At 44.0% G+C, this 26,364-nt stretch overlaps 1 protein-coding gene across 1 annotated transcript in view; it reads right to left on the bottom strand.

Annotated features, from left to right (window-relative positions):
• SATB2 (SATB homeobox 2) overlaps positions 1-26,364 on the bottom strand; it is a 128,520-nt gene that overhangs the window by 7,594 nt on the left and 94,562 nt on the right. The window contains exon 10 of the mRNA XM_041473489.1: positions 17,091-17,288. Coding sequence (XP_041329423.1) covers positions 17,091-17,288 — 198 coding nt within the window. The remainder of the gene's footprint in view (positions 1-17,090; positions 17,289-26,364) is intronic.

Below are 26,364 nucleotides of genomic sequence, written 5' to 3'. Positions count from 1 at the left end.
TCTTTTGTTTCCTAGTGTGATTCTGCCCTTCCCTTTGCAGAGAGGATCAGTCATGTGAGCTCCCTTCTGCTGGGATTTGCTGAGACGATGAGGTGCCCCTTGCTAAGAGAATCACCGAAAATGTTACATCCTTGAAAGACTGTGCATTTGCAACAGAAACTGCCCTTGCTGAACAGACACCACCTGCCTCTGTGCACACTCAGCATGAGCACTGACAGGTACCGTGATGGCAGGTGGTATATCAATTTTGATAACCTGAGCCCACAAGGAGCAAAGTTGAATGGACTGGCCTTCTCTTTGCCAGAGAAGGTTTAGATTGGATATTAGTGAAAGGGCTGTAAAGCATTGGAACAAGCTACCCAGGGAAGTGGTGGAGGCACCACCCCTAGAAGTACTTAAAATATGTGTAGATGTGGCACTTAGAGACGTGGTTTAGTGGTGGACTTGGCATTGGTGGATTAATATTTGGACTCAATAATCTTACAGGTCTTTTTCCAAACCAAATAATTCTACCAATCTATTCTCAGTGGTGGGAAGGGGCCTCACCTTTCAGATTTTTTTCACCTTTACATTGTCCTCATAGCCAGCCACAACACTGTATCACATCAAGGACTTCTATGCCAAAGACAGCAAGATTTTAGCCTGCTTAAGGACCCCAAAATAAAGGCAGAGAGAACACACACATACTACAAAAGCTAGGTCCAGAACCTTCATTCCGTGCACCTAACACCAGTGATCTATTACTGCCCTTACAAGCCTTCACGGCTCATCAGCAGGAGCTGGCACTAGCTTGACTCCATGCAAAAACAATTCACCACACCCCTCCTGTCAGCAAGCCACTGGAAAAGCTCCTTCCCCATGGCCAGCTGAACTCAAAGGCAGGGTGGAAGACAGACCCAAACAAGGTCTTCAGCTGCATTTTACTGAGTAACACCTCACCTCTGTAAGCTGAGAGCCCCCGGGCAGTGCCCAGCTAGCCTGGTAAGAGTTTACTGAAGAGACAAACTCCCTTTTGTTGCAACAAAATCTCATACCGAGAAGGAGATGCTGTTCCTCTTACCAGAGGTTACAGGAATAATCTGCAAGAGATTATCTATTCAAACAAACAGCCTTACACTCCCTAGCCCTGGTCTCCCTTCACATGTAGAAATGTGCAAGAAGAGAAGAGAGGCAGCAGCTGCCATAACCAGGCCTCCACCCTGACAGCCTCCCAGCCCGGGGCTCGCAGGGGTAAGAACATTAATTACACAGCCAAGACTCTTTACAGGTTTCTAGGAATGTCTGTACAAGAAACTGTAGCAGAAGTACAATTTGCACCTGTGTTCATTTCTTTCCTATTAAAAATGTGGTTCTTAAGACTACTCTTTTTTCTTCCCTTGCAAAAATACATTCATTTGGGTAAACACTGCAGCACTAGTCGCAGCACCAAAGGAAGTATTTTCTTTGGGCTCATTCACAGAGTGATTTCACACCTTGACACCATAAAGCTGTGTTAAAGACTGTGGTTTAGTTTCCTTGCTTTTCTTGGATTATACAGTATCCTAAGGTCAAAACTCAGGGAAATCCAAAACTGTTATTAAAAAAGAAAAAGTATCTATGAAGTGATGACAAATTGCAGACTACAGGTGTTAGATTACATTTTGACTCCAGGCAGGTTTAATATAGTTTAGTTTCCTTTTACAATTGCCCTTAGCAGGTACTGTTATCGGTAAGGGATTTAAAAAAAATATGTGGTACTCAATAAAAGAAGACCGTGTCAAAAGAAATCAATATGAGCGTGCAAAATGGTAGGAAGTCTGACATGGATAAATATGTTCACTTTCATCTAACTTCAGTCTGAGCTTCTTTTAATTTTGTAGCTCAAATGCTGGCTGCACATCCTGTGCATTTTCCAGTGCAGCTTAGTAATTGCTTCACGAGAGTAAACACCCTTATTAGAGATAATTATAACACTTGGCTGTGATGTGATGTGCCCCATCTCATGAACACCAGACCAAACCAGCCAACGGGAACTGGTGGCTGCACACTACCTTGTAAGCCAGCAGCCCTGGGTGCCATTCATTATGTCTGCAAAGACAAAGCAGTCACACACTAAAAAACCCCCAAATATTCAAGCCTTTTCTATCACTCTTCATCTGTTCCTGACCACCAGTGGAGCCAGAATATTGGATCAGACAAACTGTATCCTGAACTATCGGCTCCGAGGTACAAGTCACGCCGAGCTACATAAAAAGGGACTTAGAGAGAACTCTTGAGGAGAGAAATGAGTTCCACAGGGAACCCAAAGTCAAAGGCAAGTTTGGTTTCCAGGCTGGAATGTAAGCTGGTTGAAGTGATTCATTCCAACATCTTTGGAGCACACTCGCCACATGCTTCCCCTTTGCTTTATGGTGGCTGCCTTGCTCAAGGGCAGGAAATAGGCAGGGATTTGAAAGCATGGCAAGACGCTGAACAGTCAGCCTCTGAAACAGCAGCCCCATCCTGCAATTCTCCAGGACCAAACTATCCAAAATGGTCAAAAAGCTGACAAAAAAGGCGACCGGAATTAAAAAAAGAAAAAAAAAATCAAGACATTTTCAATTGCACATTGCTTTTGGCATTTCACAGTGATAAGCATAAGCAAAACATAATTAATCTTGACTTGAAGGCAGGGGGAAGGTGTCTCTCCCCCTCCCCAGCACACACTGCTCCCATTAATGCTAACAGGAGCTTACCATGCATCAAAGAGCAAATCCACCACAAAACATTTTTAAGTGCTATCATCACTGAAGATAAAATATAAATTACAGCCTGATTACACTGAGCTGCTAAGAGGCCACATGTGCATCATAGCTTTCAATGACAACTTCAGATGACCAGATAACTTTGGGACAGGTCTAAGGGGTTACTGTAAAACATCTGTGCAGAGGAATCTGTCCTTGTCTTTGCTTTCCTTTCAAGAAGCTGTGGCACTGCTGTCTGCACAGTTGTTTGAAGAATGTTTACAAATCAGCTTGACAAAGAGAAAAAAAACTTCTGCCACCACTTGACCACAATCATGATCTTATTCTTCAGTAATGCGTGGTTTATTTCCCTTTCCTGATCTCTGTTAATAGACAGCACGTGCCTACACAATAGCCACTATTTTGTCTGTATAATGTTAAAAAAATAAATCAGAAAACTCTGACAATGCAGAACAGTGTCCCGGTGTTTCCTGGGGTAACTGCTCTCTCTCGAATGCTAACTCAACTCTTCCCACAAAAGCACAGGCACAACTTTCATTGCTGTGCAAGTGCCTGAGAACTGGCTGATTTTATGGGGCAGCATAAATGAGCTCATGCTGATGAACATTCATGCATTAGCTCTGAATTTCCCATCTTGGGCTGGTTCAAGCCAGATCCTTAGGTTCACTGCAGAGCAACTGCAACTAGCACTGGGTACCTCTTTGTCTAATACCTGGCTGCAGCCTGGAAGAGCTGCCAGCAGCTCGTGCCCAGCCCTCAGGTGGAGCTGGCACGTCCCTCCTGTGCCCATACGCGACCAGCCAGCTCCGTTCCGGCTGCTGCTGGCACAAACCAGGGCGCTGGTGACAGAGTGGCCAATGCGGTCAGGAAGTGTTGCACAACCTCGCTGCAGACTCTCTCCTGAAGGCATCGGTGATGGATGGCTCCATTGTCTGGGGATGGGGCATAGCCAGCACAGCTGGCACAGGGGCCAGTTTGCTGCACCCCTGGCAGGCAGGCAGGACTCTGCCGGCCCTGGAGAAGCCACGCCAATCTCTCTTGCCTGTAACCTGTGGTATCGAGGCAACCTCATCCACAAGGGAAAAAGCAACAGCAAGAGCCCCAGAAACACCGCCCTTCTTCATGGTGATGCTAAGGGGAGTCTCCTTAAGTGGGACTTTTCACATCTGTGTGTATCTTGAGGGCACAAACCTTCCAGTTAACACTCACCTTCTCCAAAACAAGACCATAAGCTTTGTGGGCCTCTGAGTTGCCTCTTCTGTGCTTTCTCTGACAGCCCTAGGCTCTCCGAGTGCTACAGTGTGCAGAGCTTTGCTTAGAACTTTCCATACAGAGCCTGAGCTTGGTAATGGCTAAAGGGAGGGTCTGCCAAAGACTTCAATTCTGCATTTCCCCATCCCAGCCCTGATAATCCTAATGAGGAGCTGGCAGAATGCCACAGGAGCTAAGGAGGCAGCAAAAGGGTTTTTGGTTTGGTTTTCTGCAGACAAAACACTTCGGGTGTCCTCTATGCTTTCTTGTTTAATTAACACTACGCACGTTCTTCTTTTCTTCTGAAAATCAGAAGAGTATTTGTGGGCAGTGTGAGCAAGATCTTCCCTGACAAGCCCCAACCTAGAGCCATGCTTAAGGTCAAGCCCTAAACCCCTAACTATGGTGGCATGAATGGCGCCACTATAATCATGTTGTTTTCCAGTTACTCAGACCAGGAGTAGGCACTGCATTATTTCAGAAAGGATATGTTTAGATTAGACACTGGATTCTGGTGGGGGGGTAATTATTTGTCCCATCAAACTGTTTTAGGTCCTTACAGATGGCTATTTGGGGTTTCAAGAATACCCGACTGTACTGCTAATTTTTACAATGGGAGCAGTTAGAAGTCAGGAGAACCTGACTGTTATGGTTAGTGAAAATAGCAGATTTGTGCTGATAAAACACTACTCAGCATGTTTTTTGGCTTTTGAGATGTAACCACCAATGCACTTAATAACAGGACTTGTGCAAACTATACTGTGTGAATCAAACACATAAAAGTATAAATATTCCTTTTTTTAGAAAGCAAGTCTTAAAAAGTGCATTATAATCAACTACCATGGTAAAAGCAAAATATCCAGTATTACCACACACACAACTGGCATAATGTGCTTTATTATACCCTTAGCTTGAAACTGGATAAATAAAAATCAAATGACCAAAGTACAGTCTCCTGCACAGATTAGGTCATTGAAGACAGGACGCCTCAGAGAATTAGATATTAAATCCTTTGTCTTCCTGGTTAAGCTCTAGGAAAGGTGGGCATGTGCAGAAAACAGAGGAAGCTACCCTGGCATCTCACTCCCATGTTGTTGAGCTCCATGTCTCACTACTCTGACCTGTGCCTATTTTACAGACTCTGGATGCTGGTAGAAAATTACTTTATGGAAAGTCAACAGCACATGCAGTTTATATTCACAGTTTTTTAGTTAGTTTTAAATAAAAAGGTTTAATGTAAGGCCAGAGGGGCAGTATTAGGACAAAGCAGAAGATGACATTGTTATGGCCCTGGGACCCATCCAGCTTTGCTGCTGGCTGCTGTGGGGAACTCCATGGACTGCTCTGTCCGTGGCTGGCTGCACACACGTAATCGCAGGGGTAAAGCTCACACTTAACACAAGCCTCCAGCTACTGTAGGTCTGTGTGCAAGGAGCCACAGGCTTTTGCTAAAAATGCAAAACACTATTCTTTGCTTCAATAAGGTTGGGATTGTGTGGCATTTTTCAGTCAAAAATCTTTTGGTCAAAAACGTTGACTGAGTGACATCAAAGTATTGACTAAGTCTACTTTGCCAAACTGTTTGCCTGGGGCAGCAGAGGGGTGAATATTCTGACAAAGTTCAAGCAGTTGTTTAGGAATTTTTAATGAAACAGCATATTCTGGTTGCTTTTATTAAGAACAAATTTTGCTCTTCAAATTCTTCCTATTTTCCTTCAAAGCATTATGTTGCTTGTTGCTCTCAACTGCCGCAAACCTTTTTTTTTTTTTTATTTGAACTGAAAATAATAATTTAGAAAGGACCAACATATTTTTTTCTTCCAGCGTTTCAGAAATGTCAGCAACCCCTTTAACTCAGCTCAAGCAGTTCTATAGCTCTAGGCTGTACCACCCAAGAAAGAGCAGCTCAGCCATCTATCTACCCACCTACCTCCTTCACCATCGTATTTACTAAGGCTTGTACTGATGGGAGCTCTGAAAGAACAAAATGTAATGCAGTTTATAAAAGGAGATGGATGTGAATCTTTTCTATCTCAAAATCCAATAAAGCTTACGATTTTTATTGCATGTGGGAGTCCTTTGGTCAATGTAACACTGATTAGCAGCTTGGCCAGTAAGTGATAAAACCAGAAAGTACTTCCGAATATATTCTGGCCAGAGACACCTGGGAGCAAAGTGTGAGTGTTGCAGCTGATGGCCCCAGGGTCACACATGTACCTTGGGATTTCTTCACTTCTTCTGCTCTGTCTGGCCATAGTTTTGTTCCATTCTCTCCAGAACTAACTATTCCAGATCTCTCTTATCCTTTAATCTTCCTAAAAAGGGAGCATCATCTCAAAACTATTCCCCTCACCTTTCCAACATACATGAATGAAGACAAAAGATTTACAGCCTGCTTCAGGCAGGGGTTCAGACTGGACTTTAATGGATCCCAAACACAGCAATGCAGTATTCTTACTCCTCATCTCATTTAAACAAGGGAACACCAGGAATAACATTACTCCAAGTCAGCAGTGCTTCCCTGGTGCTAATCAGGCCATTAAAAAGGCATAAGCGGTTTGTTTGACGCAGAGGGACAAAGAGAACCACAGAAATGAATCAAAACCAGGGAAAAATTAGAGATTAAAAGTAGTAATACTCCTTCCAGCAAACCACAGTCTGAATGCATGATAAGTGGCTAAAAGATACAATCACTGCAGATCTAGAGACAAAAACATGTCTCCTGACTGCGTGAAGTGTAAATTAAACATCTCTGATGCAGAAGCATTTCCTTCACATGGCAGTAACTCACTGCCGTCGGGAAATCCAGACCCCCTCGCTGCAAACGAGATCTGCCACAGCTGACCCTCCCTGATCTCGCCTGTGGAAAACACACACACTGAGTCAACAGTTGGAGGGAAAGGAAGAAAAACCCAAATGCGGCAGACTTGCTAGAAGAGATTTCCATGGAGGTTTCCTCCCCAAATAGGCAGATGGTTTCCAGTTAGTCAGGGTCAGGGACTGCCCGTGTGGTTTCCTGCCTGCTTGCCTTTGTAGCCTATCTGGGCCTCATCAAGGTATACAGTCCGAAAAAAATTAGAATGGCTAAGTACAGGAATTAGGGAAACTAAATACAAATGAGCTCTGGTCTGCACTTGTGCAGAAGAGCAGGGGAATCTGTGCTCGCGGGTGGGATGGAGGCAGCGGTGCCGACCCCTCTGCCGGGGCAGCCACGCTGGGCTGCAGCACCGCACATCTGCAGGGGCCGGGTCGGGTCTCGTTAACGCCGCGGTGCCTCCCAGGCACCAAAGCCGTGCCTGACTCCATCCCAAACACCCTCGGCAACAGCCCAGCTGCTTTCAAAGTACCCCTGACGTCAGTTTACAACCCTGCCTGCTTTCACCGCGGTGCCGCTGCCCGGCGGCAGCCCCGCTCCACGGCGTATTCCCAGCCCCGCATCATGGCGCATTCCCAGCCCCGCTCCACGGCGCACTCCCAGCCCCGCTCCACGGCGCATTCCCAGCCCTGCTCCACGGCGCATTCCCAGCCCCGCTGGCAGCCCAGCGCACGGCTAGGAGATTTGCAAAGCTCCGGACGCACACTGGCTCTCGTAATGCTGTGCATGGGAGCAAAGCAAAACTCCACCAGGAATGTATGCACAAGCTGCCATATGGAAAGGGCATTCTCAAATTAAACCCTGAAACCCAGATGAGATCTGAGCGAAGGACAGTTTCACTTAAAGGAAATGTCTGAGGTCAACCAGCAATTAACTGAAAGGTTCTGATTGAATACGCTATTGACTGCGCTCACGTCAGACAGCTTCCTGTTTATTATACCTTATGGGCTGTCTAGGTGCCAAGACATTAAGCTGTCAATAATCTATTAATACTAAACAGCTCCTCCCTCCTCACTCCCCCCTTGCAAATCCTCTTAGGCTAAGAAACTGCGCTAAAAAGATGGAAATTTTTGAAGTGAGATGGAAATTAGCTTTTTAGGGTATTTCTTTGCTTGGTTCCAGCTGAAAGTACAGCAACATTCATAAACAATATAACATGCAGTCTATAACTACATGGAAAAAACTGTGTTAAAAAAAATCAGCCATGATTGAGACCATATCCTGAAATCTGGCTTTCTTTTCCAAGCCATCTTTAAACAGTCTAAGTTAAATTTAATTAACAATTTACAACAAGGAGAGAGAAGTTATTTAAAGACAGGCCTACAGGTCCTTAACATTCAGTGTCTGGGAAACAGTTGTATATAAAAAAAAGTTTTAATGAATTTAATAGAGAAAAGCACTTTAATTAAATGCTGTCAAAGAGGATTGTATTAATGACTGCACACAAAGGAATTTAAAGCAAGCCAAGTATATTTAGCAAATAGGAAGTAGGCTTTCAGAGGCTGCAACTATTTATGTTTCTGCCATTGCAATGCATCTAGGAGATCGTGTTGCCAATTGAAAGCAGTTATGTTATTAGATATGATTTTATTTATTATGGATTATTAAAATTTCAAATGCTGCAGGGAATACATTTATTTCACTTCTCAAATGAAAGAACAAAGATATTTCCTCCTTGTTCAGTAAGAGGAAAAATAGGAGAGGAAATAAATAATAAATAATAATAATAACTTAGCACTTAACTAGTAATGTGCTGTCCAGACAGATCTTTTTATGGGGCTTGTTGAGTCCTGAAATTTTAGTCTGTCTCTTTCTTTCTGCTACAACTGGATGGATTCACAGTTGCTACCACAGCTTCCCTCAACACAGCACAGAAAGTGGAGACAGCTCTTCCCTCTTGTGGGTACGAGGGCCTTCTGTGATACCCTTCATGCTTCAACTCTAAGAACTACCCAACAAAAGAAATCCTGGCTGTGAAGCTTTTGCAAGCAAGACTGAGAACACCAAGGTTTTCCAGATCTAACCATGAGACTTAGCCACATACTGCTCATAAAAAGCCAGAACAATTATGGCCCTGCATTAAGACTTTGTGCACAATGTGCTCACCTTCCTCAACATCCACATGATGGAACTTGTAGCAGGAAAGAAGGGGCTCTTCACAGCTCTCAGTGCCCAAGTGCCTTGGATTCAAGTGTGGCACATCAAATGGGCATGGCCTAATAATCTGAGGAAAAAGCAGCTACAAAATTCAAGGGTGTCAACATTATTTTGGACTATAATGGCACCATAGTGTAAAACTAAATTTAGCCTCAACTAGAAACAGAAGAGTGTTTTAAACACAAATTTAATGAGATGGCTGGGTCTGTAATATCCAGGATGTGTTCTGTGATTTACCACATCCTTTTTGCCATATGTAATGGTAAAAGGTTAATAATGATTTTAGATGATCCAAACTTCCAAATGTTCCACTAGAGTCACCTTATACATGCTTGTATTCCTTTGTTTCTGAACACCAAATCCTTTTTAAGTTAGGCACCACAATGGGAGTTAGTCCTAAATTACTGGTTTTTAAATGTACTTGTTTGTAGTTAAGATTTTCATCTTCTTATTTGCAACATGAAGAAGTGAGTACAACTGGGAGAGAAGTCACTGGAAAGGAGGCACAAGGGGATACCAACTTCCTTTCACAATGTGAGTAGCATCATAAACGGTGAAGTTTAATTTTCTAAATACATTATCTGATTTTTGTTTAAGACTTTAATAAAAGTCATGTGTGATGTGTGTTGAGAATGTAGCCTTTGTTGTTCCACAGCTAGGGATCTTGCAAACAGCTTCACTTTGTCTGTGCCAAGATATTTTGGAATATTCTTTGAAACACTGTAAGCATAGATGACTGTGAGAAAAAAAATGTGCTACTGTACTTCTGGATACTTCATGCGTGAGAATAGTGCATGCACACAAAAACACTTCTCCTTTCAATCTGGAATTCCTATAAAAGTCCATACAAACATGGAACAACATGCACAATATACTGACCCTGAAAAAAACCCTTATCTCTGCACACATTACAGTCTCTGGGTATTTCCAACCATTCAGAGGAAAAAAAAACAAAACAAAACAAACAAAAAAAAAAAACCAACCAAAAAAAACCCAAAAAAAAACCACACCAAAGAATTTCCAAAAAAAGACTGGCCCTGGGCAGGGAGACTGACCATCTATGTCCTGCTCTGTCACAGCCTAACTCCCAGACTCCCAGCACTGCCCAGAAGCTGCACCATTTCACTGGAGGATGCTGTGCAACACGGAAGGAAGAGTAGCTCCTTGCTCTTTGAGGGTCAAGCAGTGCTAAGTGCTCTGGTAGCACTATTGTCAATAGTTTCCCGCCCCATGTAATTTTAATAATTGCCTATCTGCAGAGAAAGACCAGCTGCAATGATCCAGGCCTCTAACTTTATCCTAAGATTTCTGTAGAGAGCCTGAGAATAAAATGTTGCATACAGCCAATAACCTATAAACATTCACACATCTCTGAAGCCTGATAGTATAACTTATGAACAAGTGTGGGGGACACAGAGTAATTAGGAAGCATTAAAATTAAATTAAAAAGAGCAATATTTTTAACTGCAAAAATTTTCAAATGTAAATGGAACAGAGCTCTTCTAGTGGCTTTTCAGCCTTCAAGGTTTGCCTGCTGGCAAGCTTCAAAGATCACGTGAATTTCAAGAGCTTTATTTAGTGATCTTGCTCTATATGTTTGCTCATCCTCAACCTACTACGGCTCCTTACAACACTAGCAGCTTAGCATTTACAACGGGGCCAGGACTCTAAGAAATGAGGACTAAATCTGGTCAAATTGTGTGTGAAAGGCACAAGGGTGAGACAACAGGGGCCAGAGCTACAGTGATGTCATTTGCTAAAACGACAACTTGTCAGAGCAACACCAACACAAACCACCACCCTGCTGCTCACTGCCAAGTCTCAGCAGCACTAAATCTGCACATTCAGATTTTAGGGGAAGCTTCTGCCTAGAGCATTTTGCCATGGGAGCCAGGGCAACCCAAGCAGAGCTGCTCTGGGACAGCCTCACAGAAGATGTACCCTCAGAGTCATCTTTATTGTAAGATGCTGCTGAAGAAAAGCACTAGTCATATTCTCAGGGCTCCTTCATGTAAGAGTCCCACCTCATTCCTGCCTTGTCCTCAGCTGATCCTGGACTAATTGAAAGCCATCGAAGAACAGGTGTCACTGAAGTGGCCTCATGATTTCAGGTTCTGTACAAATGTGAAAAAGATTTACTATTCTGACAAGACTAAACTTGCCACCACAGGAAAACTTGAAACTCTGCAGTTTACTTCATCTCCCATTTCTAGGGTTAAATGGAGCAGTACTAAACCTAAACTAATTTCAGAACAGAGGCAGTTTGGCTTTAATTGCAAATATACTCCCAGCTATCATTCAAGGGGAATAACAGGCCTAACGTTAATAAAAATCAGCAGCATTTTCAGCCACATTAGATACCCACACTAAACAGAAACAGCTGACATCGTGCAGTAGGCAGGTTTGGCTGCAGCAGTCACAGCTCAGCACTGTTCCTTGCAATTGTGGCAATTATCAATCACAAGAAGATCTACTGGATACTTCAGAGTCAAATATAAGGGGGTATTGTCTGATTTGTGCCTCTGTTGCCTTTGTCAAGCTTGCACAAGGCTCCTGAACTACTGTGACCCATCAGGAAAATGGTGTGCACCAGGAGGACGAAGAACCAGAGCATGGAGCCACAGCTGGTGTTTCAGAATGCACTAGCTCTGGCTGTAGGGCACAGGTACTGGAGAAGCATGAGAAAGCAGCTCAGAAATGTAAGATGCCTGAAATTTTTTTTTTTTTTTTGCATGTACCACATGCTTTAAAGACAGTTCCTTTACCCCGACCCAAAAGCAGTCACACACACAGTAGAGATAAATGCAGTGTGAGTAGCATTTGCAATAAATATTGCTTTCAGCTTTAACACTGCATAGAAACAGAAGTTACATAGTTTGAGACTTTTTTTCAGTGGTTTTTAATAGTTTAGACTGAAAAGAGATACTGAAATTGACTGTTGTCTAATTTTTATCAGAGAAAGAATGAAACTCCAGGTAGCTAACAACTAAAAAAGAGAGATATTCTCCACTCACAAAATTCACAGACCTTGTTCTGACACACATTTCCCTCTGTAGTTCTAAATCTAAGGAAAAAAAATCCAAGTGCAACCCTCCCAAACCAAAGCTCTGAGCATTTTGAGTGTAATGAATAACCTACAATACAAGTTTCTCTTGAAGTCCATATGGGTTTGCTGAGCACAAGTTATGTCACCAGTCTTGACCACTCCTGTCTGAGCAGACATCACATCCAGCCATGGATTAAAGAACTGGGGAGTCAAAAAGCAGTGAGTATCAATCTATGGTCTGTCTTTTGGGTGCACAGAAATGATCAAAAAGCAAAACTACCATGGTGCGCCATTAAGAATGAATCACAGGGCAAAGCATCCCCGCAAAAAATGTGTATCAAAACAGCAAGGACCAGACTCTGAGAGCTAGCACAGTTTGGGAAAGTAATTTTTGTCCAAGTCTCACAGACAACTCAGTCCTAATTTCCAGTATGCAAAATCCCCTGGTGTAACTCAGACAAACACAGGAAAACCTCACTGTGCACATCATCCTATGGATCATTAAGCACACGATGTTCCCCTATGAAATAACAGAGCTTTGCTTCACTCATCATCGAAGACTTCCTAAGTATTATAAATTAATATTATTTTTAAAGAAATTTCAAGTCTCACTGGTTTTTCCATCTGTGTGCTATGCATTATGTGACCCATGAACTCCAAGACATTATTTAGAATCAGATATTTCATTAGGAAGCACTGTTGTGGTGTTCATCCCCCTCTTTATTACCTCTAGAAAGAGAATATGAAATTAGTTTCATTGGATTGCCATCGCCACTTGCCTTGACCCATTTTTACGAGGGCTCCATGTTCTGCTCTTTTGTATTTCATTGTCATGTCTAAAATACTCGTTCCCTTCTATCTCTCACAAAATTGTAAAATTAGTATTTCATTAACTTCTGTGCTATGTTATTTTCTGCATATTTAGAGAGATTACAATGTTTGCAGTGAACACACAATACAGAAGAGCTTTCCTAGAGCTTTTTACTATGCCCTCTTTTATTTACTAATGTTCCTCCACGATTTATGATCTGAACAATTACATATTGCCAGATTTTTCTAAATCAAAGCTTCTGAGAAATAAAAGGGAGGGATGTCATTTTTAAAAAGTGACAAAAGTAACAGTGTATCAGAAAGCAAAATTTGATTGCTCTTAAATACATATACCTACTAGCTTCAGATCTACTTGTCAGCTTAGAGAAAATGAGAGGCAAGGTTCCCACATTCTCTGAACAGAAGGTCCTTTGCTGCAGTGGTGGCTCATTACTCCAGAGAACCGTCTTACCCACCCAGACACTCCAGAGACAACAGCCTGATTCATGGCCTTCCCAATGGAATCAGGTTTCTCTGCCCCAGCAATTAACAATGAATTAGCACTATATTAAAGTGCCAGGCAAGATGGTTACTCTCTGGAGTGGTCACCTTGGACACAGCAGACAAACAGTGGGAGAAGGGAGAGAAATTAGATTTACTGTGTCCCAGCATGTCTGTAACAAACACGGAATCCCTGGCTGGCAATGGGAAGCAGCTGTAGGCACTTGTCAGCATTAACACTCCAGAAAGGTCCAGTGCCAGCAAACAGCCAGGGAATGGTGGGATTTAGCAAGGGATGGAAAGCAAGACAGGGAAGGAAGGCTCACCTCTGCAGAACAGGGAGCTAAACACAGAAGCACGAGCACTGCTTGCTGCAAAGGGACTACTTTGCACACTGCTAAGGGCCACAGGCCAGACCAGATCAAAGGGCCAGCCAGGATCCCACTCCTGGTGGTAGTGAAGGGAGAGGATGAGAACACAGCAAAAATGTAATAATGCTTTCCAGGATACCCTCCCACCCTCCAGGAACCTGTGGCTCAGGCACTGTGTAATTCAGAGGTGGTGCCCCAGCTAGCAACAACCCCACTGCTCTTCTTCCTACCAGCACTTTGCTATTACACCACACTGCATGGAATGGAGGGAGAGCCTCTTAATGTACACCTCAATTTCCTTAAAAACCAAAAGAGAGGCTGTGGCAAGCTCAGCCTGCATGCACAGCAACATGTAGGTGTAGCATGGATGCCATAACCAGCTTGTGAAGGAAAATCCACACTCTGACACGTCCATGTGGCCCCACCCAGAGCTGCCAGAGAACACAGCCATGTCACAGAGCTCCACAGGGCTCACATTTTATGACTCTTCAGCACAATAACAAACAAATCAAGTATACAGGGAAGAATTTTTTAAACACTCAGCTTCCACTACAGACATTACTAATTTCACAAACAGTAAAATAATTGATTAAATGGATTTATATATGGCTGATGGAAAAAATCTAATGGAAGAGAGAAAAATAAACATGTTTGGTTTTAAAACCCTGAACCTAAAGCTAAACAGTGAGGTGCAGGTTAGTAATACCAAACCAGTGAGAGCAAGAATCTCTCACAAAGGAAACAACAATCCCTTAAAACATGAAGAACCAGCCTGTGTCCAGCTGATCTCCTGCAGCACAACTGCCCCACTGGGGACACCCTGCCTTACAGAACACAGAAACCATACCCAGCCTTGGGGTAATTCCCTCACTTGAAGTGTCCCCAACCCTGTAAGCAGCAAGTGAACTACACAAAACACATCACAATGATATCTTTGCCATTTCCAAGAAGCCATACTGATGAAAAGGCTACAATATAGCCACATCTTTTGCCCAGTCATGCCTCTTGTGATTATAGCTAGGATATTCTTTCAAGTCTGACAGGGAGATGTCCCCAGCCCAGACAGGGTTAAGTCAGGGTGGCTGGTAAGTCTGGCAGCGGTGTGGGACAGCCTGTTTTCAGGCTCTCCCAGTCTCTCAGCTGAAGGAGCAGGAGACTCAAGCATCAGAGAGAAGTTATCATACACACACCTAAGCCATCAGAGGAAAGAGAAAGATGGGCTGGGCAGAGAGAGAGAACAGAGGTAAGATCCTGCCTGCTTCTATGTTACAGGTCTGCACCTGCTGTTATTCACAGCACTGCTGCTTGTATCTTCTTCAAAGGGCTGTCATTTTGCTATCAAGGCTGCAGGTAAGGGCTTGACTTACAGCACACTTCTCACCAGCAAACCTGCAAAGCTAAGTAGGTCAGTGACTGCAGCTCTTGATGTTTTCACCCCTGCTAAAATGCAGCCAGGCACTGTGGCAGATATTCTGCACCCGCCACTGCCTTGAGAAGGAAATGAGAGTTGCTTTCCCACTTGACACAGGGGGAATTTCAGATAGGCAGAATGTAATTACTTGGCCTGGATTTCAGCCAGGAGCAGGGCCCAAGACCCCTACCCTTATGTAAAGTGTCACAAAATCTCCAATGACTGCAAGTGTGAGGACCTCAGCTTTACTTCTCTGGCTGCTGTCATTGGTTCTTCATGGCTAATTACCTAATAGTGACCCTTGCAGCAAAGCTAAAAAACAAACCTTGCTTCTTGAAACAATTCAAGTCCCAGAGACTGAAAACTATGCAAAAATTACTTAGTGTTGGGTATCTTTTGACAGTAGGGAGCAGATGGACAGCAGACCTCCTGTGCCTGGCGCTGGTAGTATGTCACTCAGAAACCTACTGGGGTTTTTGGATGGGCAAGCATAGCTTTAAAATGCAGCACCCCCAAAACACAAGCCTACTGTATCAACTGCATACCAGTCTCCAGAGTTTTGTTGTATGAAGTTGCCAGCTGGTTCCATTTATTTTTCTTCATTTTTCATATTTTGACTGTAATAAATAATTAATCCATGGCTTTGTAACTTGCTGACAAATACAAATGCACAGCATTCCAACACAGTGTAACATGTCACTCACAAGAGCCAACCTGCATGATGCAGAAAAGTGATGTGCAGAAGGCTTTGGAAAGTAGGCTACTCATCAAGGTCAATCACAAGATCCCAGGAAACTTCTTCTGTCCCTTCTGATTCCCGTACTGTGGGAATCAGAACTGGTTTAATATGTTTTAGTCTACAGAGGTCTAGTTGTCTTCCCACATGTTAGCTTGGCCCTTTCTTTACCTGTTTGTGGCTTCTTGCTTCCAAGATCCCATAAACTTTTTGGGATGTGGAATACAAAACTTGCTAAATTAATTACCTAGAGTGCTTCCCCTTCTTTACACCCCTGAGAACCTGAACCCAAGGAAACAGATTTTTTTTTCTTTTAGGCAAAGACACAAAGGAAAGCAAGGAGAAAGAAGTTAGCAGAAGAGACAAAAGGGACTGAATTAGGCAATACTTAATCTGAGTGACACCTACATGTTTCAGATGGGCAGGACAAGACAGAGAAACCTCTTGCCTTTAGGAAAAAGGGGGCGAGATAGCTGGCAGCAGTGGTAGCAGCATAAGAGCAGCAACAAAGAATAGAGGCTGAATGCCAAGGTTCACAGCAAGAGTAGCAGAGCAGCGCAATCCACCATCAAACAATGGGGAGAGTGAAGGTGGGAGGAGGAACTGCAAGATCATCAGAGAAATGCACAGTACAGACAACCCCCAGAATGGTCACATAATCTAGCGGCAAGTGAATGGTACCCAGTGCCAGGGACTGAACTGGAGGGCTAAAGGGAAGAAGGGCTGCTGTGGAAGGTGTTGCCTCAGCTTTTTAGATTGAAGAAACGTCTCCTGAGCCTCTCTTGACCATCTGTGGATGTATGAGTTTGTGACATGCATTACTAGTTATTAGGAATACACATTATGCTGATTTTCTCTTCTAACTGAAGCTGGAACTGCAAAGAAGAGTCTGTAGTATTTTCACTTGGTTTTCCATACACATATTTGTATTTATTTCTCATTCTACTAATACCTGACACAAGAATAGAGCAAGGGTGTACAACCAAAAAATTCACACTAGTCAGAAATGTATAGAGGAGTGAAATAATCCCAATGAGGCTGTGAAACGAAGGCCCATTCCTCACAAAATGCTCAGCATGGTCATTTCAGAAGTACTTTTAAGTTTCAGTCAATACACAAAAAGCCCATCTCCATGTTACACTCTTGAAACCCCCTGTGCTACCCCAGCCCTCCCACACAGACACCCTAAGGGGGCAGAAGTGCTCTGACCTGCACAGGCTCGGGCGTGAGCTGCACCACGTGCTGCATTCGCTCGCTGTGGTGGTGTCTGGACTCCTCCTCATAGATCACATCCCTCTCGTGCTGGGGAAGGTTCAGGAAGCGGCGAATGGTGCAGAGGTTCTCCCAGAGGGTGCGGTTTTCTGGGCTTGGGTTTTCTTTCCAGCGCAGCAGTTCACACAGCCAGCCCTGCAATGGTAGAGTCAGCACAGTCAATTCACCAGGCAACAAGGAACCAGACGTGAGCGGGAGGTCAGCTAGACTTAAAGCTCTGTGCTGAAAGTTTTGCTGGTCTCATCTCACACATAAACCCCCACCACCCCAAGCTGCCATTTGGTCTCAAATCCGTGATATAGTCTATTTCCTGCAAGTTGGAAAAACTGAAACAAGCAGCAGTGCTTAGCGAAAACCAGTGCCATGTCCTCATCAAATTCACACCATGTTCAAAATGCTCAGATATAAATATTTTTCCTACAGAAAAGTGAAGATGAAACAGAGATGCATCTTCACTTCCATTTCAGAGCCCCTTCATTTCTTCATCCAAGCAAGAGAAAAGGAGACGTAACTCCTGAGACTTTCTAACAACCCTCACTGCAACTTGCAGCCACAGAACCAGAAATTCAACACTACTCCAAATGTCTAGTAGAATATAATATCAACACTTTTGATTTGCTGACACTATGTTGCATTGACCCCCCAGCTCTGAACCCCACTAAAATTTTACATCTTTAAATAATAAAATCTAAGAGAAGATGCAGCCTTACATAAAGGGAACCCTCGAGCATCTAGCACAAAAGCAGAAAACAGGGTCATGCAGAAGTTACTAAAGATACCAAAACACCACGCAGAGGTAATTCTAAACCCAACTACAGATCGTAGTAAGAGCATATTTTATTTGTGCTGTCTTGTTTTAAGGTTAGTTTGAAATGCCTTTAAAAGGTTACTGCTATACGGAAGGAGCTGTAGGACCTCTCCAGAGGGACCGACTGCTCAGACCTCTGAGGTGAAAGCATCTGCACTCCAGGAAGAGGAGATGACCCTGAACCCCAAGGGCAAGGAGAGCCCAAGGGCAAGAGCTGTTGGGGTGAGGACAGCCCCGGGTGAGCAGAGCGTGACCCGGAGTCCCCAGCAGGTGAGCCAGGGATCGCGGCTGCTGCCGCTCCTGCGCGGTGTGGGGACACAGCCAGCCCCGTCCTGCCTGCCAGCAGCCGGCCCACTTGGGGCTGGGGACAGTGGCTCCCCTCCTGTGCCAGCACAGGAGACGCAATGCAAATGACAGAAGATGAGAAGATAATGCCGAGGATGCTGTCAACGCGCCTTACTGACTCCTGTCAAAATATTTTACCTAGTAGCTTTATAACCCATCATTTTCAAGCTACAGCTCAGCATTCTGACACCATTTTGACAGGCACCTTACAATACCTAAAAGATAGCTTGATCAATGTTAAAAATGTTTGGTAGAAGAAGTAGCCAAAATTGTGTTTCTCTGAACAGTGACCAGAGCAAGCTGAACAGCCGGGTTCATTACCAGCCCACAGGGGCGCTTTTTGGTATTGCTTTTTTGTGTAACAACTTGTAAGCCATTGACAACTTCTACCGTGCACTCTAAACCCCGTGTATAATATCATAAGCCGTTGTTTGTGTTACTCTCCACTGTGTCTTCTGCCTTCACCCCCCCAAAAAAGGCAAGATTTGATTATCTCCGCTGCATCAGCCAAGACAGCAACACCAGCTGTTCTCATTGTGCAGCCTCTTCCTCACGGCCTACATGTTAATAACCTGATCATTCCATTTTCTCCTTCAACTGCCGGCTGCAGCACAGCGAAGAGACAAAAACCCAGGCCCATCTGCAGCAGCTGTAGGCACTGAACTGTGAAGCCACCAGGGATTTATAAACTAATCTGTAACACAACACTGCCTTGTTTTTACAAGTGAGAGGCCACATTTGTGCAGACCTGATCTTTTCTTGCAATAAACTTGGAGGGCTGGGGGGTGGGGGGGCAAGGATGAAAACAAGATATATAATAATTTACTTAGGGGAAAAAACCCTCTGTGTTGTATTTTCAAAGTGTTTTGATTGATATTTGGGCAATCTCTCAGTCAGGTGAAGTCTGCATTTTAATGTGGTTTGGCCACATCCCTTACCCTCAATTGTCCTTCTTCCACTGCTCAGAAATCCCCCAAAACTTTGTCTCTTTTAGAGAAAATATAGGAAGAAGATCTCCCAGCTCTGCAATGTTTTCTCAGGGATTCCTCCATATCAAGGAAATAATTTTTCAAATGGAAAATAAACCATCTGTAGAAAAAATCAATTCCTGTTGTTCCCTGTTTTCAGTGATTTGAATAAGTCTCCAACTGAACTCTTTCAAGATGTTTCAAGCAGGTATGTTTAACATCTCCTGGGGGATGCTGCAGCACGAAGACCCATCATGTAGCAGAAAATACAGAGTAAGCCCTGCACCTGGTGGAGCTGGAGCCCATTGCTGGGCAGAGCTGTGGGAGGATGGGGTGCCTGGCTCTGGCAGAACCCAGCTCGGCAGGGCCACCTCCCCTTCGCAGGGCTGGACCGGGCAGCCCAATGGTGACTGCCGCGCTTTGATTTATCTGTCCCGTTATAATCAGCGCTCATTACAATCACTTAGAGCAACACTACAGGCCTCATTACGGACTAGGCACTCGCTGCCATTAGTCTTTAAGAAGGATAGCGCTCAATTTGCCTGGCAACATGCGAGGTCCTGACCTTGGAGCTATTAGGGAAAAGATTAGACTGCAGTGTGACCATGTGTGCAGACATGAGCAAACCAAATTAATTTCTGGCAAAGGGAGGCACCAGGCAAGGACCCCACCATCCCGAGGACACCTGAGAACTTCTCCATTCCCCAAAGGAGATAAGCTAATGGCACGTTTAAAGGAGCCTGGTTCTGAAGGTGAAGCACATCCATGGTATTTAGAGAGATATTAATCCAGTTTCCCCACAAAGTATTTGCTTGGCTGATCAGATTAAGGGATCTAGCCTTCAACAGCACACCCCCACCACAGCAGGCCCCAAGAAATCTGTGATACTTCACAGCCTCAGACATATTGCACCATGTGTACCCAGCTGCTACAATAATTAGCTTATGAATGTATCAGCTGGTTCTGTGATTTTTATAAATAATAACTAACCTACAGAGCAGAAAGATTTCCACGAGCCTAATATTAGCAAGAAATTGCAAGGTGCGCCTAACTGAATTGTCATTGTGCTAAATGCCCTGTCTTCTCTCACGTTGTGCAAGACTGGATCTCCCCCAATGCCATTTATAAATATTTATTTTTGCAATGTATTTGTGTCAGCTTTCTTCACAAGAGCCATTATTCGCTCACCCCCACACATACACATGCATACCCACTGCATGCATGTGTACACTTATCTGCATCAACTCTGTCCTTTCACTACTCTTTTTCTATCCTTCCCTTTCTTTATTCAAGCATTCATTCAAGACCCTCTCCATCCATCTATGGGGCTGTTTATTAGGCAATAGCTTTGACTAATATGTGACAAAACACAGCGTGCCACAGCTTACTCACACGTTCTTTATGGCTGCAAGTAACCGCCTTCCCCATGCACAGATGAAAAGTCTGCATTGGCTTTTTTAAATTATTTATTTAAATAATCTTAGCACGCCATCCAAGAAAGTTTTGCAGTACCAGGCAAAAAAAAAAAAAAAAAAAGTGTAAATGTCAAATAAAACAGTGACAGATGACAGTATTCTCTATTGAATAGCACCGTTTCTTCGTGCATGTTCAATGAGAACTCATGAATTATTAATACACAAAATCTCCTTTTACTGTTAAAAATCTCAACTTGGCGTTTTTTGGTTACGATTTTAAAATTTTGTTTTATTTATTTCTTCGGGGTCTGTGTACGTTACACAGAGCTTTCCAGGAGAATTATTCCATTTAAGAAATGCTAACATACAGAAACTTTTGGAGCTATTCACAGTAAATTTTCATCTATAGCTACATTTATTGGCATGAAGAAGGAAAAGTGAAGGAGACACTATCTCACCACCTTTTCCCCCACTCACCCACAGCATCTGAGCTCACTGCATTACAAGTAAATACAACTTCTGTGAACATATTCTGAAAAATCTAATAACACACCCCTCCCCAGACCTGTAATACACTGTGTTTCTGGTCCTGCCTCCTCTGCACATCACAGGTCTCGCTGCACCACACAAACAACCCCCTTGGCTGCCAGAGTTACCAGAGAGCTTGATACACACCAGTGTCAATATGGGTGGCAGAATCCAGCCCTTAATGTCAGCTTCTAAGGTTCTCAAATGGGAATGTCTTCCATTAAAAATAAGAGGAGGAAAAACAGCACAATTAAAGGATGCTTTTGGCTCTACATTCAGGCACACCCAAAGCTTGTGGTTACACGGAATTCAGAACTTCCTTCATTTCACCCCAAAACTTCTAGAGGCATCAAGAATGCAGCCCAATTTAGCTCATTAAAGAGAGATGCAGAGAAGTGCTGGCCTCTGTTTTTGTTCTTCTCATGAGACAAGATAAGCATTTTCTAAGCATTTTGTTTGATTAAAAAAATAGTATCATATTAATGTCCTATTTTTAACCTCTCTGTCTTCCAATCAAACGTATTTCCACATAGCTAAGCAAACAACAACAAAAATCTGCAGAAAGCCAGCCATTCCCAGTGTGCTTTTATGCTGTTAAAGAAGGAGCATGCTTAGAACACCAAAGCGTGAGGCTTGGCACCCTCAAACCCCTCAAGGACAGCGTGCTGGTGCAGCAATCCTGAGCCATATCTTTGTCACTTATCCCAGAGCCCTGTTTAGTTTAGCAGCTTGACCCTTTCACTTCTGCTGGGCTTACCCTGGAGCAGGGCAGCCAGACGTACCAGACTACAGGAAGGTCAGTTTTTCCAGCACTCATTAGAGGTGTGCACAAACACAGTGACCCCCAAAAATGCTTCCTGCAGATCTGCTGCCCTGCAGCCTGCCAAGGATCACATTTCTGACCAAGGACAAAGAAGGCACATGGGAAGAGCTCAGGCTCACAGTCATGCTGGGGTACAGGCCCATGTTTACACTTTGCCAAAAGCCACTGCAGGAGGTGGCAGTTGGGTGTCCACGGTGACTTAGTCACAGGCAGCTGTTCTGCTTTGAGCATGGATAAACCTGCAGCTTAACTGACCTTGTGTTTCCCTGCACTTACATAAAATTAATAACAATAATAATAACAATACAGTTAGTTGTCTGCACTGACATTTTCCAGGGTCTCCAGTGAAAGCATGAGCAGGCAAATGAAGAGGTTTTTAGTAAGAGTGATTCAGGAATAAATCTCAAAAATAAATGTAAAAGGCCGTTTCCTCACCCACATCATCAGTGCAGAAAATGTCAACATATGTGACAAAAGAAAAAAAAAGCAGCAATGATTGACGCAAGTCTTGAAAGATTAGTTAAGGAATTGCACTCTTCAGAGAAGGCTCCCTTCCCACATTGGGATCACAGGAGTCCTCTGGACAAACTGCCTCAGCATCTCTTCTCTCTGCTTAGTTTGGGATCCTACACTGCAAAATGAGCTAGATAATATTCAACTCTTGTTCCTTAGTCGCCAAACTCTCTTACCATGAATCCAATAAGTGCCTATTAAAATAAATAAACCCCCTAATGATTCAAGATAACCTAATCAAGAAAGCTGAAATGGATAAAAGACTAACTGTAATGGAGAGTTCTGTCATGGCTTCAATGAATTCTTGATGAGGGCCGGGGGAGGGGGACTGAACCTGAGAAGCTCTACTTGGAGAATTTTGATATAGTTCAAGGTTAATCACTCAACAGTCTGGATTTTCTGAAACGCTTGGTACTTTTCCTCCCCAGAAAATACAAAGCACTTTCAGGAGGGCCAGTTTCTCACTAGCCTCATAAAGCACGAAATTCTTAAAAAAAAAAAAAAAAAAAAAAAAAAAAAAAAGAATGAGATACATGAGTCCTGAAGTACCTTAGAGTCATGAGAGCACCAAGTCTGCTTAGAGCTCTTGGCCTCAGAGGGAAGGATGCTGTGCACTGAGGAAATTTCCAGCATTCCAAGTTCAAACTAGCTTCTCCCCACACTAGAGAGGAAGTGTGGGCTTGTGGTTAGGGCAAGCAGCCCACCAGCAGCTCCTGGGTCTGCCAAGGACTTTGTGAGCAAAGTCCCAGCTCCACAACTGTCCCTTATTCATTCAGCTGCTGAGAGGCCAATTCACTGCTGCAGATGCTGTCACAGAATCACAGAATAGTTTAGGCTGGAAAGGACCTTTAAAGGTCTCTAGTCCAACCCCCCTACAATGAGCAGGGACATCTTCAATAGATCAGGCTGGACTCTGAGCAACCAAAATGTTTCAAGGGATGGGGCATCTGCCACTTCTGTGGGCAGTCTGTTCCAATGTTTCACCACCCTCCTTGTAAAAAGTTTCTTCCTTATATATCTAGTTTGAATTTACTCTATTTTAGTTTCAAACCACAACCCCTTGACCTGTCACAACAGGCCTGGCTAAATAAGCCCCATTTAAGTACTGAAAGGTTGCAACGAAGGCTCCCTGGACCCTTCCATGTCCAGGCTGAGCAGCCCCAACTCTCTCTGCCTGACTTCACAAGAGAGGTGCTTCAGCCATTTGATCATTTTTGTGGCCCCCTCTGGACTTGCCCAAACAAGCTGAAGTCCCTCCTGGGCTGAGGACCCCAGAGCTGGATGCAGTGCTCCAAATGGGTCTCACCAGAGCAGAGCAGATGGTCAGAATCACCTTCCTCAGCCTGCTGGTGACGCTGCTTTGACTGCAGCCCAGGACAGAGTTGGCCTTTTGGGCTAAGAGTGCACTTCGACAGCTCTTGACCAGCTTTTCACCTACCAGCATCCCCAAGTCTTTCTTGGCAGGACAGTTCTCAATCCCTTAATCCCTTAGCCTGTGCTGATACTGGGGTTGCCCTTCTTGCCCTGACCCAGGTGCAGGACACTCTACTTGGCCTTGTCAAACTGCATGAGGTTCATATGGGCCCACTTCTCTTGTTCTGGATGGGGTCACACTGTGATATACAAGTCTGAAAAAGAAGCTCTAGTCTAAAGATACATAGAAGAAATTCTAAGTTCAGTCAAGGAGAGAAATGTCTTTCTGCATTTCCTCCCTATGTGACAAGAACATCACAATATCAGCACAATAGATACGCGCCAGCTGCAGAGATCCAAAGCATCATAAAAGAAGGCACTGAGATAAGGCTGGAAGAAGTGCCCTGTATGCACACACTATGTACACTCCACATCTTCACCACCAGCTGCTTTTCCTAGCTGCTGTTCATCATCACTGGAAGCTAATTAGTTTAAGGCCAAAGAAAACACCTATTATAAGCTAAATGGGAGAGAGAAGGCATCCCATCCTATCACATGAATACAAGGGAATGTAAGTTGGGAAGGAAACAGAGGAAGGGATGAAATTAAGGGTTTCTAAAGTTAATCCTTCCTCAAAGTGACACTGCTCATTCCTCTTGCAGTTCCTGTACCTCCTTTTTGGAGGACAAGCAGGAAGGGCAGGCATGGGAAGGTAGCCATAGTGTGGAGTCTCACCTAGAGTGGGATCCTGCTGTGGGCTAACACTCTTCTTGGCCAGAGAACTGGACATGAGGCAGGGATCTTGACATGAAATACGAAAGTCAAAGGAAAGGCAAGGAACTGTCATAGGGATTTTCATCGATAGGCCTGGGGATTTTTTTCACTACAAGGGCCTCAACTGAAGGGCCTTTCTGCCCCCAAACTCAAACCCTCATCAAGTTTATTGTTTGTTTGCTTACTTTTCAGCTGGGTAAAAAATACAACACAGAGACTGATCCTTAACATTTTTTCAGATGCTGCTCCTAGGGGTCTCTCTTGCTTTACTGTGGTGCAACTGGAATAAACTCCAGTCTCTTGAAAAGAATTTCAGTTTACTTTTTGTTTTCACTGGACTGTGGAGGTTCCATTTGCCCTTCCCAGGGCTCATCCCCAGCAACATGCTTCCCCATGCCACCCCAGGCTGATTAAGAGTCTCTTGCCCTGGCAGAGCTGTGGGAAGTTTGATCTCCATGTTCATACAAACTCTGCCCTCCCTCAGACTGTCAACAACGGCTCCGGCCAGCAGTGCCCACTATTTATTTTGATAGTCATTGTTTACTACAAACAGAACTACACTCCTAAACCCATTTTGCAAAGACTAAGAAAAAAAATATCTGCTGAGCACAGCACAGCCTCTGACAGGACTCTCACTAGCAGAGGTCGAAGGGCTGGTGCTGCTGCACAGTATTAGAGTCACACGGTCATGGGGAAATGGTTTTCCTGAAGTTGTACCGTAGAGCAGTTGCGGAATTGAATGTAGAAGCCAGTTGTAAAACCAACAATCCAAACACAATCCAAAGTCTCTGCCTGTCCCACTGCCCAGCTCTGCATACACACAGGCCACCCAAACCTCTCTGAAAGAGCACACCAGAAACCTGTCTTCTTGTGAATTAAATATAACCAGGGAGCCTGAAGTGTAGACCAGAAACCAAACCCTGGTGTTTCAGCCACACTCAGAAACATTCCCAATGTGCTAATACTGGTCCCAGGTTTAGCCACTAAAAGGGCACTAGCAGGCAGTATCCCCAGACGATCCTGCTTTCCACTGGGTACATCCCTAATAGCTGACAACTAAAATAGGAGGGCAGCTTTGGAGGCTGTGTTGGGAGGGCACTGAGCTCTCAGCTCCTGCTGGCTTAAAAAATACAAAGGGAAGCACAGCACTTCACAAAGGCTAAAAAGATCTAGATGTAAGTTGAAGTTGCAAGGGATAAAATGCATATTGAGGTGAATAAGTGACGAGTAAGTCAATGTCTAAAATGAATGGCTTGAAATCTTTATGAAGGTGGATGCCCTTAAAGAATTCTCACCATACTACCTTGGTACCTCCATAAGGCCCTGAAACTTGCCTTTATGTTGACTTGTGAGCTCTGTCATTTGCAGCCTCAGTTTCTAGAAACTGCCCTTCTCTTCAGCTGCTGAGACACTGCCATGACTTAAGAATGAGGATGGTTACTTGTTAAATTAGAGGTCAATTATCTCCACCAGTAGATGATGCCACTTGCAATAACTGTTCTCAGTGGGTACCACTCTTCCTGTACAGAGACAGAAGAGGAAACAAGGTCTCCATTGCCTCTGGATGTTCTCTCGGGTACATGACACACAGCCCTGCGTATAAAATGTCAAAACATCCCTGTCG

Source organism: Pyrgilauda ruficollis, unplaced genomic scaffold (genome assembly GCF_017590135.1).
Source record: "Pyrgilauda ruficollis isolate IOZ18807 unplaced genomic scaffold, ASM1759013v1 scaffold3, whole genome shotgun sequence".
In the NCBI taxonomy this organism is placed as follows: Eukaryota; Metazoa; Chordata; class Aves; order Passeriformes; family Passeridae; genus Pyrgilauda; species Pyrgilauda ruficollis.
The sequence above is the reverse complement of the archived record's forward strand: the minus strand, read 5'-3'. Positions and strand labels throughout refer to the sequence as shown.